Source organism: Pelobates fuscus, chromosome 5 (genome assembly GCF_036172605.1).
Source record: "Pelobates fuscus isolate aPelFus1 chromosome 5, aPelFus1.pri, whole genome shotgun sequence".
Classification (NCBI taxonomy): Eukaryota; Metazoa; Chordata; class Amphibia; order Anura; family Pelobatidae; genus Pelobates; species Pelobates fuscus.
In genome coordinates, this window is record NC_086321.1 from 207,257,844 (window position 1) to 207,272,531 (window position 14,688).

The window sequence follows — 14,688 nt, forward strand, 5'->3', positions numbered from 1 at the left end:
GAAGCGCCTCTAGCTGCTGTCAATGAGACAGCCACTAGAGGCTGTATTAACCCTAATGTAAACATAGCAGTTTCTCTGAAACTGCTATGTTTACAGCAGAGAGGGTTAACCCTAGATGGACCTGGCACCCAGACCACTTCATTAAGCTGAAGTGGTCTGGGTGCCTATAGTGGTCCTTTAAGCACTCTAAAGATAACTAGAGTGCTTGGCATAATATCTGCACCTGGCATGCATTTTGGTGAAACTTCCAACTATAGACTCTCATAACGTTTCTTCTATTTTTAGTTCATGGTTATTTTCCTGATAGAGCTGGAAGACCGTCACTAGAGGCGCTTTCTGCTACCTAATCGTTTTACTCCACGAAATTTAGGTTGGACCAACGTCTAACCTTTTCACACTCCTCATAGGAAAGCATTGGTTTTATGGGACACAATAGTCACCTAAACAACTTTAGCTTAATAAAGCCATTTTGGTTTATAGATAAAGCCCCTGTAGTCTAACTGCTCAATTCTCTGCCATTTTATAGTAAATCACTTTGTTAATCCAAGGCACATCTAGCATGTGACTTAGTCTTCCAAAACACTTGCTTTAAAGAGTCATGTAATGTTTACGGTTCCTTTATTGCAGAATCTGTTAAATTTTGAATTTCTCATCTCCTGCCCTGTTAATAGCTTGCTAGCCTCCTGTATGTAATTAAAGTTAAATTTACAGAGCAGGAGATAAAAACTTTGAAAGTAAAAAAACGTTTTATGTCCCTGCAGGCTGTGTCACGCAGCCAGGGGAGGTGTGGCGAAAGCTGCATAAAAGAAACAAAAGTGATGTAACTCCTAAATTGCAAATAATTGAGCAGTTACATTTAAGAGGCATAATCTATGCACCAAAACTGCCTTAAACTAAAGTTGTTTTAGTGACTAGTGTACCTTTTAATGGATGATTTGTTTTTGGCTTTTTTGGGGGTGTTTTTTGTGCTACCTCAAATACCTTTATTGTGATAAAGGAAAATCCTGCATGTTGTTAGTTTTGTGAACTTATTTTTTATTAAGAAGGAAAGAAAAAGGTTGAGCAAAAAGAAAATGCAGAGTTGTTCTTAAAAATCTTGTCTATGATTCAAATAAATTCAAACAAATATGCAATTGTCATATTTAAATTTGCCTGTTGCAGCAAAAATAGCACATCTTGTTCAGTACCATTTGGTATATTATTGTGCAAATCCTATAAGTCCGAGTTCTACTGCAAAAATCAAGCAGTATTCGCCTACTGGCAGGGCAAGCAACCAGACTAATAAAACACTTTAACAATTCATTATTTTAATTTAGCTGTTGAAGGGCTTAAACCTTTTTCTTGGAGGCTTACTGGACCCATCTATGGAGGCAAATTGGCTGTGAAAATAGTGCTGAAGAGAAACACCATTGGTATTAGCAACTGCATGCCTGCAAAATTCAGTCCAAGTGAATTGTGTAAATTTAGTTGGACCAAGTTAAAAGCAGACCACTGCCAATTCTGTATATGTATGTTTATATAGGAGTGTTTTTGGTTGCGTATATAATTTAATTCTGGGTTGCCATCATTCAGTTGCATCTGGACGGACTAAAATCCAGCCTACATCCTCTCTAATACAGAGATTGTATTTACAATTGACATGGTATAAAAATCCAGATATTAGTCGAGTCTTTATTGCCCACCATTTTATTTTCTGCTAATGTGTGAATAACCCTATATAGTATAAAGAGATTTTTTTTTTTTTCCTCTCTAAAAACAAGCTGGATTGATTCGAGTTTTTTTTTTTTTTGTTTGGTTTTTTTTTTTAAAGCGTCATCTTCCTGGTTTGTCATTGTCAAAAGCGCACCTCTTTTGAGAGTTTGTTTTAATTGAGTATTTCTATATTGCCCTATTGCTGTCTCTCTTATAATACTTGAGATTTCCCCCCTGGATTCTCTAGATCAGAGATTTCATATATAGTAATTTTACCTTCAATAGTTTTTGAGTTTTTTTAACTTGAATTTTTTTTCTTAACTTAGCTGCCTACAGTTGTGTGTAACGTGTGCAAACGCGAAGGTCACCGAAGAAAAGATTGTCCAGAGGACTTTAAAAAAATTGAGCTTGACCCACTGCCTCCACTTACAGATAAATTTCGAAAGCTTTTGGATCACGTTTGCATCAAGTGTTATGGTAAATATACAGACTATGACTCTATTGACTATTATTGCTATCTCTGTGTTTACAGACAAATAGATGCACGTTTTAAGTGTCTTACCAACCCAGTTAGTGCTAGTCACTCTTATGTTTTGCCTAACCAAATTTTGCTGGATGCAAATTATTCATTTGTTTTAAAAAAAAAAAAAAAAAAAATTAAACCTGAACCGACTTCAACAAAACATTGACGGTTTCTATATAAGCTAAGTATTTTGACGGTGTCATAAAGACTTTGTTCATTTGGATATTCCAAAAATGGATTTGGATATAAAACGAACGACCTAGATATTTGCATGAATGTTCATGGTATTGAAAATGCCTTTTACTCTTACGTACTCTTTACTTCCTTATAAGGTACAATTTCAGCCCTGCCTTATTATGCTTTCCAATCTTATATTGCAGATGATTTCTCCCCGTCAGCCCTAGAGGATACAGCGCGTGAACGTATCCGTCTGGATTTGGAAGAATTAATTAAGCGTGAATTTCAAGGTAAGTGTTGGTGAAAAATCATTGTAATGGTGTTTATATTTAGTATTTTTTTTAAAAGTACAGTTTGCGCCAAAGTAAAAAGTCCAATAGAATAGCGGTTGCTTGGAGTATTCTTTGTAAATTGTCCAGGCTTCTGATGGTGGCAGGTATATGTAATAGTGAAGAGTATCTAGTACCAAGTGCAGAATAAACAAAGAGGTTTATGATGTAGCCGCAACATTTAGTAGAGCTATAAACCTAGCTCTCAATATAACAGCGTGCAGCGGTACAATACCCACTGACCGTTATGATGTTCTGGAAGTCGGTATGTAGGTGGATTTATAGAAAGATACAAAAGGCAAAAAATAGTGCTCTCTGTAAAGCTGAATTCTAATAATTATAAAAGTAAGTTATCTACTCACATAGGTCTTTAATTCTGCCATCTCTTAGATTGGCTACGAGACCTACCTGTAACTCCAGAATGTTTAAACTTACTGCTTCTGTTTGTCTACTAGACATCTTACTGTTGTCCATTTTAGGCGTCTAACAATGTTGCTTGCAAAACATAACTTTTTCCATAATTGTAAAATGTCTTTTTTTTTTCCCAATGTTTTTTGTGTTTGTGTCTTTTTGGTTTTTAATTTTATGACTCGCTTACAGGAGCAAGACTTAGTTTATTTGGATCTTCCAAAAATGGATTTGGGTTTAAACAGAGTGACCTAGATATTTGCATGACTATTGATGGCATTGAAAATGCAGAGGTATGTGCTTACAATTTGTTTTTCTTTTTATGATCTACAAACTGGTAAAGTTTCTTGTGGGGTATTTTTTTTTATTCATTTATTATTTTTTTGTGTATGTGTGTACACCATAATTTACACTTAACTAATTTAGGAGTTATGAGTTTTTTTTTTTTTGTTTTGTCATGCACCCTGTTTTTCTGTTAAACAGTTTCTCAAATTTTGAGACAAGCTAGGGGAAAGCCACACACCACACACCACACACCAGCCCTCACTCCCACCCCCTATAGAGTAATATTAGTGAAATCCTTGGTACAATGGTATAGTACTGGGTAGGGAGAGTAGACAGGCTATATAGGATATGGCAATAAAGTGCAAAGTAGAGGATAGAACAGATTGTGGGCAATGAATACAGTATTAAAATCAATACATGTACCAAATCTCCTATTACAACCGGTGAGTAATAAAAAGCCCCCACCTGAGGCTAGAAGAAAAGAAGTAGCAAGAAGTTGTTTCACTGCTTAAACCAGGAATAGGAGATAAATGGTGTTAAAGGAATAAATCCACTAATTAAAGGCTAAATAAGAAAAAGGGGTATATTCACTAAACAATTAAATATTTAATGCAAACATATTATCTCAAATCCTAAAAAAGACTAGACGATAAAAGGGTAAAATATTAGTTGTCTCAGTCCAAAGTCCTCCACGAAGCAGTTTCTTGTAAGCTAGTCAATTCATCTTCTGGGTATTTAAAAATGTATCGGCTTAATTAAAGTGTAGTAAAGTAACCTCCCCATCCCCCATAGCCCTGTCTTATAATGTCATTTCAACAAGTACATAAAAAATCTGCCACAAACACTGCATGATCCCCATAGTTAATGCATAATTTACTTTTTGCACTCGACTGTGGAAATGTTTGTCTTCTCCTGCATACATGCAAATAGTTGCCCCTGGACTTACATCACGGGTGACTGGATGCAAATCTAAAGGGTTACTCTAGGCATTATTACTACTTCTGCTTGTTGAAATGTTTATGATGCAAGGATGCTGTATGTGCAGTGGTTCTTTTGAAATGCTGCCAATGCTGAGTTATTTTATCTGCTGGGTGTAACTCCACTTTGAGCAGCTGTTATCAGCCAGTCCAGAACAAGAATTCATGTGCAATATTTGTGTTCATTCACAGACTGCATGCAGTGTATGCTAATGAAGAACAGTCTTTACACTCACAGACACTGTACTATGACTGTTTCTGCTATTTTAGGATGGCTCGAGGCCACACAGCTTCATCCTGCTCCCTCTTGGCTCATTTTTAATCAAAAGCATCTCTGAATTGGATGATTGGACAATAGCGGTCAAACACAATGCTTTTATATTGGAGGCATTTAAGACCATGCCCAGCATATGAACAAGGAAGTTCATGCTGGACAAAACAGAAGGCTGGTCACTTACTAAATAAAATATTACATACTTTTATTTAAATTCCTTTTTAAATATTTATTTAGCAACTCAACTCAGACTGTCCCTTTTTAATGGATGTCCATTAATTTTTAAAAGTTGCTTGAAAAAAAGTTGCTGAGCACTATTTGAGTCCTCTTCCACTTTGCTCCAGCATACTTGGATTATCTTCCACATTTTAGAACAATGCAGAAAGGCTACACAATTGTTTGAGCAAGGTGACATTTGTGACATTGGACCATACATTGAATGTCACAAGTGTAAAACATTACTTTGCACTGGAAGCTCAAATGAAGGGCTATGTGTTTATGTACCCTCTACTGTTTTATAGGATTTGGATTGCATAAAAACTATTGAAGACTTGGCAAGACTTCTTCGAAAACACCAAGGTACAAAGACTGACACGGAATACAACTGGGAGTATTGATCAGTACTGTTCTTAAATATAAGAAGTGCAAAAAATCTAAAATGTCACTTATGTGACATTGTAAGATCTTTCGACCAAGGTCCTCATCAATCTATTCTTGTAGCAGTTTGTAATTGCCTCATTGATTACATTTCCACCTTTATAATATTGTAAAGCACTGTGTAGAATTTTTGTTCTATATAAATAACAATAATCTGTAATGTGCCTGCTGATATTGCTGAGTTTTCAAGCTGAAGTGCTTTAGAGGTTTGGAGTGACCCTATAAGAAGTCCCTCATAATACATCTCTTTAGAAAAGCCTTGTTGAGTAATTCAGTTCTCAGACCTATATTACTCTCTCAACTTAATTAGTAGGTCTACACTCCCATCACTCAATTTCCAATTCTCTCTTGGTTGCGATCTCCCACTCTGTCCTTCATCTTGTGTTGTTATACGCCACTTCTAGATTATATGCCTGTTTGAGCAGGGTCCTTCTCAACATATTCCTTTTGCCAAATTTTGTAAATTGTTAATTTTATTTAGCTCTCCACTCTATATCATATACCACTGTGGAAAAAGTTATTATAATTTTAGTAAGCTTTATATTTATCTCATTATTTTGATATGGGTAAAGTCAGTGACACATGGGTTTCAAATCTTGTTCTGTTCGACAACAAACCTACATTTCCTAGGTGCTATATAATTCATTACCTGGGGCCAGTGATTGTGAAACCGTATGTGTTGCATCTGTTGAAATCTATAATAAGCCAAGCTACCAGAGTTTAACAAAGGAGAGGAACTAGTCCAGACAGTTGGTAGTAATAGGTAAAGTTAAAACTTAAAGGGACACTGTTGGCACCCAGACCACTTCTGCCCATTGGAGTGGTCTGGGTGCCAACTCCCACTACTCTTAATCCTGCAAGTGTAATTATTGCAGTTTTTTTTCAAACTGCAATAATTACCTTGCACTGTTAAGTCCTCCCCTAGTGGCTGTCTATTAGACAGCCGCTAGAGGGAACTTCCCGCTCTATAGCACAGGTTTTCTGTGCTAGAGCGTCGCTGGACGTCCTCGCGCTGTGTGAGGACCTCCAGCGTCGCTCAATTCCCCATAGGAAAGCATTGAAAATCGCTTTCAATGTTTTCCTATGGGGTGCGCTAATGCGCATGCGCGGCATTGCCGCGCATGCACATTAGGTCTCCTCGGCCGGTGGGCGGGATCAGTCTCGCCCATCGGCCGACGTAGGCAGAAGGTGGAGCGGCGGGGGAGGAGCTGGCAGCGACGTGGGACATGTCGCTGCCTCAGGTAAGTCACTGAAGGGGTTTTCACCCCTTCAGCAACTGGGGATTGGGGGGTGGATTGTTTTCCTGGCACTGGAGATTCCCTTTAACTTGTGTTATGTGCTTTTATTAAACTTTTTAATAAAACTTAATTTTTAACTTTACCTATTACTACCAACTGTCTGGACTATTTCCTCTCATGTTTCTTGTTAATACACACTTGGGGTTACTCCTTTACATATATTTCAGCTCCCATTTTAGTTATTTTTGAAGCTAATAGAGTTGGTTGTTTTTAACGTTGTTGGAGGATGTGGGTTTTCTTGAGGATCTATCCTAGTTTTAAGTACCGGTAGTAGATTTTATTGCCATACCTAGAAGATGAGGGAATCCAATGAGGTGTTGCCCCCTAAACTGTCATCAAGGCATTTTCGTTTTTTTTTTGTTTTTTTAACAGAGATCAGAACCAACACTCTGGCATTAGTTGAAAATGAGGAAAGGTGTAATTGATTCCTAGGAATTGATCTCCCATGAAAAACATCAATGGTTAATGCTTACACTTAGATACCAACTGAAAAACTTCAAGAGTATTTTTGATTCAGATGAGATGCAGAAAGCGATCTTAAATGGGCACATGCTTTTAAATCTTTATATGACTCCCTAAGTAGATGTTAATTTTGACACCATGTGCAGGAATGAGAGATTGACAGCGACACCCTCTGCAGTCTTGCATAGTTTAAGCCATTTTATCGCTCTAGGGGTGAACTGGAAATCCATGAGTGTTTATAGTGGGTCAGAGTTTCTCTAGCAATCCATCTGGGGGGAAAAGCAAATGCATGTGGCATTTGGATTTGTCCTAATCTACCATATTGATTGGGCCATAATTTTTAGAGTGCAAATTCTCTTTACCACTTTGATCAAATATAAGACTTCACCCAATAATTAAATCTTGGGTGTTCAGAATGAAATCTTTTAAAGTCTATCTCTTTTTTTTCTTTTTTTTGCAGAGAAATGTAGCTTTAGAGGAGTGGGGGAGCAGATATCTGCTGCTTCTCAGAGAAAATAAGTGAAACTTTCTTGATTAAAACCAGAACCAAAAAGATAAACTTATCCTTTATCCAAGACCCATAATGTACTGCTAATAAATGTCTAACTTGGTTTCTTATATATAATTTTTTTTTCTCCCTGGCATACAGTGGCAGTGTAGCACAAGTAGGGATATACTTTCTCATTGTGGACAAGACACTGAAAAAAACTAAAACTTAAGAGTTAAATCCCTCCTATTCGCCATATACATTTTAGTAGCCCTCAGCGATCTGTCCCCCAGGCAGCAACCCATATGCCTCACAAGCCTGCAGCATCCAGAGTCCGATAGCTTCCTGGGCAGAGAGCTGATGGACATAATCCAAAAACCTTGTGGTTGCGGAGCACTGTTTGCTTGCATGTTTTTATGCAATTATTCCCAGCACATAGCAGGCAGTTCTGGGTGGTGTGCCAAGGGAAAAGACATTTCAAGACTGCGCACAATGGTGGAGCTCAAGCCCAAGAGGTCTTGAGTTCCAAAGTCGGTGCTATTGAGCATACGCATCTTGGAACTTCAGTTTTGGTGCAAACATTCTGAAGTAGAAAACAAAGAAAAGTGGAAGCGCAATGTATGATGGGTAAGAAAGGCAGTGAAGGGGTTAACCCTAAATAGAACGGAATATGATGGGGAAAAAAAGAGAACCACTGCCAAGGAAAATAATAATGGTAGAAAAAATGTTAAAACATAACTTTTAATAGTTAATCGAAACAAGTGATTGGATATATCAAAACCGATCTAATTACTCTCAATAGACCTCAATATACAAATAGGGAATATATAGAGAAATAAAACTAGAGAGATAAAGTGTAAAATTATAAGATAGACAGATCTAGTGAATAGTAGTGGATTGTCCAACTCTAGATAAGCTATAATATAAAGCTGAGTTAGGACCCATCAATCATATTGCAACATAAAAGATATAAACTGATGTTGCAATATATATATTAATGGTTGCAAATTAGACACTTATCTGGATTGTAACACTGTACAGAGAGGTGTCCGTATAGATACAAAGGTTAGGACATTATATTCTGTGATAGGCCTGTAGATGTAGGCATTTCTTTAAACACAAATGAATAAATGTACTAGACCTAAGTTAGTCTGTCTCTTATAAATGGATATAAGTAAAATAAATATGAACAAACAAGTCTATCAGTTTGCAGCTGTTCAAGTCGAATGTCTTTTGCCTAATGTAGTTAGCAAAAGTCTGCCCTAGAGTAATTGAATAGATCAGTGGGAATAGATGCATATAAGTAGATGTAGATTAATAATTGTTTATTAATTCATATGTCATTAATTTTGATACAATTATGTTCTATATATATGTAAAAAACAGATAAAATTCGTATCTTGTAATACCTTTTTTATTGGACTAACAGAATTTTTTAGTGACAAGCTTTCGGGATAACCTCCCTTTCTCAAGTCTGAAGCATTTCTGAGCAAGACGACACATAGAATTCAAAGTTGAGTTGTGATATAGGGGTTAAAGCGACATGAGTGTAGATAAGAAATGCTCAGACTTGAGAAAGGGAGGTTATCCCGAAAGCTTGTCACTAAAAAATTCTGTTAGTCCAATAAAAAAGGTATTACAAGATACAAATTTTATCTGTTTTTTACATCTACATCACTGGACTAATATGGCTACAATTTCTACTTGTTCTATCTATATATATATATATATATATATATATATATATATATATATATATATATATATATATATATATATATATATATATATATATATATATATATATATATATATATATATATATAACATTGAATGGATTGATTGTATAACAGGCTGGCACAATCATGATAAAGTTTTTTTTCGTTACATACTAGTCCTTAATGGGTGTATAGGCATAAAATGGAAATCTACATTTAACATCTCTACAACAGAGCTTTGTCCCTCGCTGACCACCGTTCTGAGTCAGCTACAGCCCATGACGTCATTTTTCAGACGACCAATCACAATTTGGAGCGCCTTATTAAAACTTCAGCCGACAGTCATACAGTCCCCCTTGAAAAGCAGCTTTACCGGCGAAACGCGTGTCGGGGTTTCTGGGAGATTTTCATCTCGATCATTAACAGCCTTAGCCTTTATTTAGAACTACTATACTACCTGTTGTCACTTATACAACAGTTTTGTGATTCTCTTCGATATTAGGTTAAGGTAGTCTGAGTATCTTTTCTTTATATATGCCTAAAATTCTCGGCATTTGCGCATAGCGCATTAGGACTAGAGAACTATCACATGCCTACCAGAGCTTTACTTTAGATATCCTATTCTTAGCTTATCAGGGCTTTCTTCTCACCTTGCAGTCAGCTAGTTCAGTCTCCTCATTAGAGGTAGGTGCCCTCGAAGGCACAGTTAGATTTTGATACAAATCTCCTACCTCTCTCTTTCTCTGCCAAGTCTGCACTAATACTAGAGTTATTTTGTATATAATATATGTTATATAATACTAGGTGCCCTTGTAGGCACATCTACTTATATGCATCTATTCAATTACTCTAGGGCAGACCTTTGCTAACTACATTAGGCAAAAGACATTCGACTTGAACAGCTGCAAACTGATATAAATGGATATAAGTAAAAGAAATATGAAAAAACAAGTCTAAGAGACAGACTACCTTAGGTCTAGTACATTTATTCATTTGTGTTTAAAGAAATGCCTACATCTACAGGCCTATCACAGAATATAATGTCCTAACCTTTGTATCTATACGGACACCTCTCTGTACAGTGTTACAATCCAGATAAGTGTCTAATTTGCAACCATTGATATATATATTGCAACATCAGTTTATATCTTTTATGTTGCAATATGATTGATGGGTCCTAACTCGGCTTTATATTATAGCTTATCTAGAGTTGGACAATCCACTACTATTCACTAGATCTGTCTATCTTATAATTTTACACTTTATCTCTCTAGTTATATTTCTCTATATATTCCCTATTTGTATATTGAGGTCTATTGAGAGTAATTGGATCTGTTTTGATATATCCAATCACTTGTTTCGATTCACTATTAAGTTATGTTTTAACATTTTTTCTACCATTATTATTTTCCTTGGCAGTGGTTCTCTCTTTTTTTTTTTTTTCATCATATTCCAAACATTCTGAAGTATTTAAGGCAAGTTTTTGTTTTTTTGTCTTTAAAGGCTTCTGTTTGTGGATTTGTTTTTTCTTCAGATGTTTAGTCCTGCCTTGCCAAAAACACAGGATAAAGAGAAAATGCTCTTCCCTGCACCAAAGAAGGCATATTATAAAGCTAAATCTATATCCTGATGTGAGTGTGCTACGCCACTCCCATATGGGTGTAAGAAAAGATATGCAACAACTGTTTGGCTGAATTGCTGGAGAAATCAAAACCTGAGATGCAGTCTTTTCTCAGTTGGTTTCAGGATAATCCTGCCCAGACACTTGAATCACTGCAAGATCCAGTGTACCTGTGGCAGTTCAAGACCATGCCAATACGATGCAAGACAAGTAGAGGTCTTCTCGTTCAGGGTGATCTTCCAGCTAGTGCTCTGGTTCTACTGTCAGATTTCCCCAGTCAAACCTCGTACGGATGCAGGTTTTCCACCAGATTAGCTTAAGAAGCTTATCAAGGAAATTGCATCAATTCTACAAGAAGACGAACCCTCTAAGTGCTGAGGTAAATCATTTCCAATTCAGCCCAAGTTCCTGTTTTGGTGCACAGGGAGTGGAAGTAGCCAGAAAAAAAAATGGGTTTTCATTTTTAAACTCATTATTTGTATTTATTTATTTTATAACCTTTTTAAGCTGCAGGAAGAGGAGAAATGGTAAGAGTTGCCTCTAGTGGATATTAAAGTGGAACAACTCTCAAAAAAGCCACAATCCCAATTCATGAAGTTTTAGGATTAAAAGACCCTATGGATAAAAGAGCAGTAACATCCTGCAGGAGAATGTTTTTGTTTCAGGATAATTTAATTGAAAAGCAGCTATGGTTAGAGCATCAGTTGTGAAGGCACAGAATTTATGGCTAGTCGATGGAAGATTGTCGGTTATGTAGGTTCAGAGCACAATATGGCTCCTCTACTAAATAACATCAAATTGGCTAATGTATACCTTAATGACCTGTCTGAAGTCCTAAAATTATCTGTGCAAGTAATGGATTTATCTTTGGTTGCCAGAAGAGCTTTATGGCTCAGGGCAGGGACAGCTAATATGACATAAAAATCGGCATTATGCAAGTTACCATTCGAAAGAAGCAAATTATTTGGTGATCCCTTGCAAGAAATCATCATATAGATGTATGAAATAAAGAAAGCACTGTCCCAAGATAAGATACTCATGGAGTATCTCATACTCAAGTGAATACAGCTCCTTGGTGTCTATCACGACTAACTAGACACACTTCAATAAAGAATACCAGAAAAAACAGGGGCACAATGTAGAGAAACAAATGTAAAAATATATACTTGATCACTTTGATCCACTGTTGGAGATACAGATAGACCTAAAACTTCTAGAAAATAAAAAACACTTCTCATAGCATAATACTGTACAGGTAAGTATAAAATAACCATAGGAGACAAATGGTAAAGGCAAGTATAACTAATGTATTGCAGCAAAAAAATCTGTGTTAGAACTACAACAGACAAAGCATAAAAGAATAAGCTCACAATCACATGCCGCACAAAGCGTTTCGACTCGCAGGTCTTCCTCAAGGTGCATGATTCATCTATCTGATAGTCTCCTAAAATTAAGTCCAAACTAACATTAAAGTTCACAGCGCCTTCCATGAATTTCCAGGTTTCTGGTTCTCTGGGCGAAACGTTGTGCGTCTGACTTAAAGGGATTCTCCAGTGCCAGGAAAACATTTGTTTTCCTGGTACTGCAGGACTGTGTAGTACCCCTTTCCCTCCCACCTCCATCCCAAGTTGCTGAAGGGGTTAAAACCCCTTCAGTGACTTACCGGAGCCCAGCACTGATGTCCTTCGACGCTGGGTCAGGCTCCGCTTACTCTCCCCCCACGCCGACGTCAGCTGGCCGAGACCTAATGCGCAATGCTTTCCTATGGGGATTTCAGCGACGCTGGAGGTCCTCACATAGCGTGAGGACGTCCAGCGTCGCTGAAAAACTTTTCGTGTTATATGAACACGGAAGTCCCTCTAGTGTCTGTCTAGTAGACAGTCACTAGAGGAGGACTTAACCCTGCAATGAAAACTGCAATAATTACACTTGCAGGGTTAAGGTTAGTGGGAGTTGGCATCCAGACCACTACAATGGGCAGAAGTGGTCTGGGTGCCTGGAGTATCCCTTTAATCTTTCCTTGTCAGCTGCACATCAGTGGTGTCCTAGGCTAAACCAAGGGGTTTACTCAACAGAGAAAAGTCTCAACTTTAGCCTTCTACAGAGATTCAGTTCCTGAGTCTGTTACTGGATTTGAATTCTTTCCCTTCGTCTGCCTTTTCAAAAAAGGAGATTTTTTTCTTCAAAAGGAACGAACGTATTTAAAGGACCACTATAGTTCCAGCAAAACAAACTCATTTTCCTGGCACTATGGGATCTTTAGGTCCCCCCCACCTTCAGGGTCCCACTTCCACTAGGCTGAAGTGGTATGGGAGCCTATAGTGGTCCTTTAATCAAAAGGAGCTAGGAGTATTCTGGGTATCCTCACCTTCTCCATACCAGCTGTAAAATGGGGAATGCATAAATAAGAAGTCTACAATGGGACATTCTAGAAAATTAAGAAAGGGCTATGACCTAGATGTGGTATTCAGTCTGTCTACCAGTTGTGGGAAACGACTGGCATGGTGGAAGCAATCAAGGTTCATGTCCTTAGGTTTACCATTACCCAAAGAGAATGGCTCATTTATAACACACATCAAAGTTTGACTGGGGTGCACATCTACACACTCTTCTTCACCCACCAGGGCATTTAGTCCACAAGGAAGTCAAACCAGTCTTCAAATTACAGGCCGTCTTCTACTCTTTTGAAAACCTGGATTTTGAGGAAGGTCGTCGGGATAAAGTCTGACAACATCGTTACAGTGACACATTTAAACAGGCAAGGAGGAACAATTGTCTGAGCGCTTCAGCTTTTCTGTTCAGATTATGACTTGGGCGCAACAAGTTTGAATCTCTCCATAGCCACTCCTAAAGGGTACAGATAATGTCATTGCAGACAATCTAAGTAGGGCTCAATGGTCGCAAGCAGAATGTTCACTACACCCCAAGGTTTTTGCATTTCTTGTAAGAAAGTTTGGTCTACCAGAAGTAGATTTGATGGCGTTGCGGAAAAAACAGAGTTCTGGTGTTTGCATCCCTGTTCACTCACGAGTTTTCTCAATTCTTGAACCGACTGTTTTGGAGCTTCTGCTCCTCTTGTGAAAAATTAAGATCTTGCAAACACTCTTCTGATGAGACTGACAGCCTGGCTACGAAAAGGTGAATTCTTCAAAATCATAGGATTCAGAAGAACATGATAGACAGCCTTAATTCCACAAGAAAATCTACATCCAAGGTTTACCTTGGGTTATGGAGTAAATTCATTGATTTGTGTAGGGATCATAAATGTTTTCATGGTGTTCAGCCAAATGATTCAATTTTTAATTATGTCCACAATTAATTTTTTTGCTGCTTTAAAGTGCAAGTTTTACTAAGCTTATTATTCAGAGTATCCTGTCCACAGAAAGTACAAATACCACCGGTGCTGTACTGCTGCTATATGAAGGAAAAAATAATTTACAATAAAATTTAGTTTGTCTTATGGCTATTCTTTCTCATGCATAAAACAGTCAGTTTACTGCTCGAAACATAGAATTTTAACGGCAGATAAGAACCATTCGGCCCATCTAGTCAGCCCAATTTTCTAAATGCTTTCATTAGTCCCTGGCCTTATCTTATCTTATAGTTAGGATAGCCTTATGCGTATCCCATGCATGCTAAAACTCCCTCACTGTGTTAACCTCTACCACTTCAGCTGGAAGGCTGCATCCACTACCCTCTCAGTAAATACTTCCTGATATTATTTTGAAACCTTTGCCCCCCCCCCCCCCCTCTAATTTAAGACTATGTCCTCTTGTTGTG

At 37.5% G+C, this 14,688-nt stretch overlaps 1 protein-coding gene across 2 annotated transcripts in view; it reads left to right on the forward strand.

Annotated features, from left to right (window-relative positions):
- Positions 1 to 14,688, forward strand: part of TUT7 (terminal uridylyl transferase 7) — a 69,231-nt gene that overhangs the window by 34,774 nt on the left and 19,769 nt on the right. For both annotated transcript variants that reach the window (XM_063454978.1, XM_063454979.1), the window contains exons 14-17: positions 2,019 to 2,169; positions 2,596 to 2,682; positions 3,322 to 3,422; positions 5,187 to 5,244. In XM_063454978.1, coding sequence (XP_063311048.1) covers positions 2,019 to 2,169; positions 2,596 to 2,682; positions 3,322 to 3,422; positions 5,187 to 5,244 — 397 coding nt within the window. The remainder of the gene's footprint in view (positions 1 to 2,018; positions 2,170 to 2,595; positions 2,683 to 3,321; positions 3,423 to 5,186; positions 5,245 to 14,688) is intronic.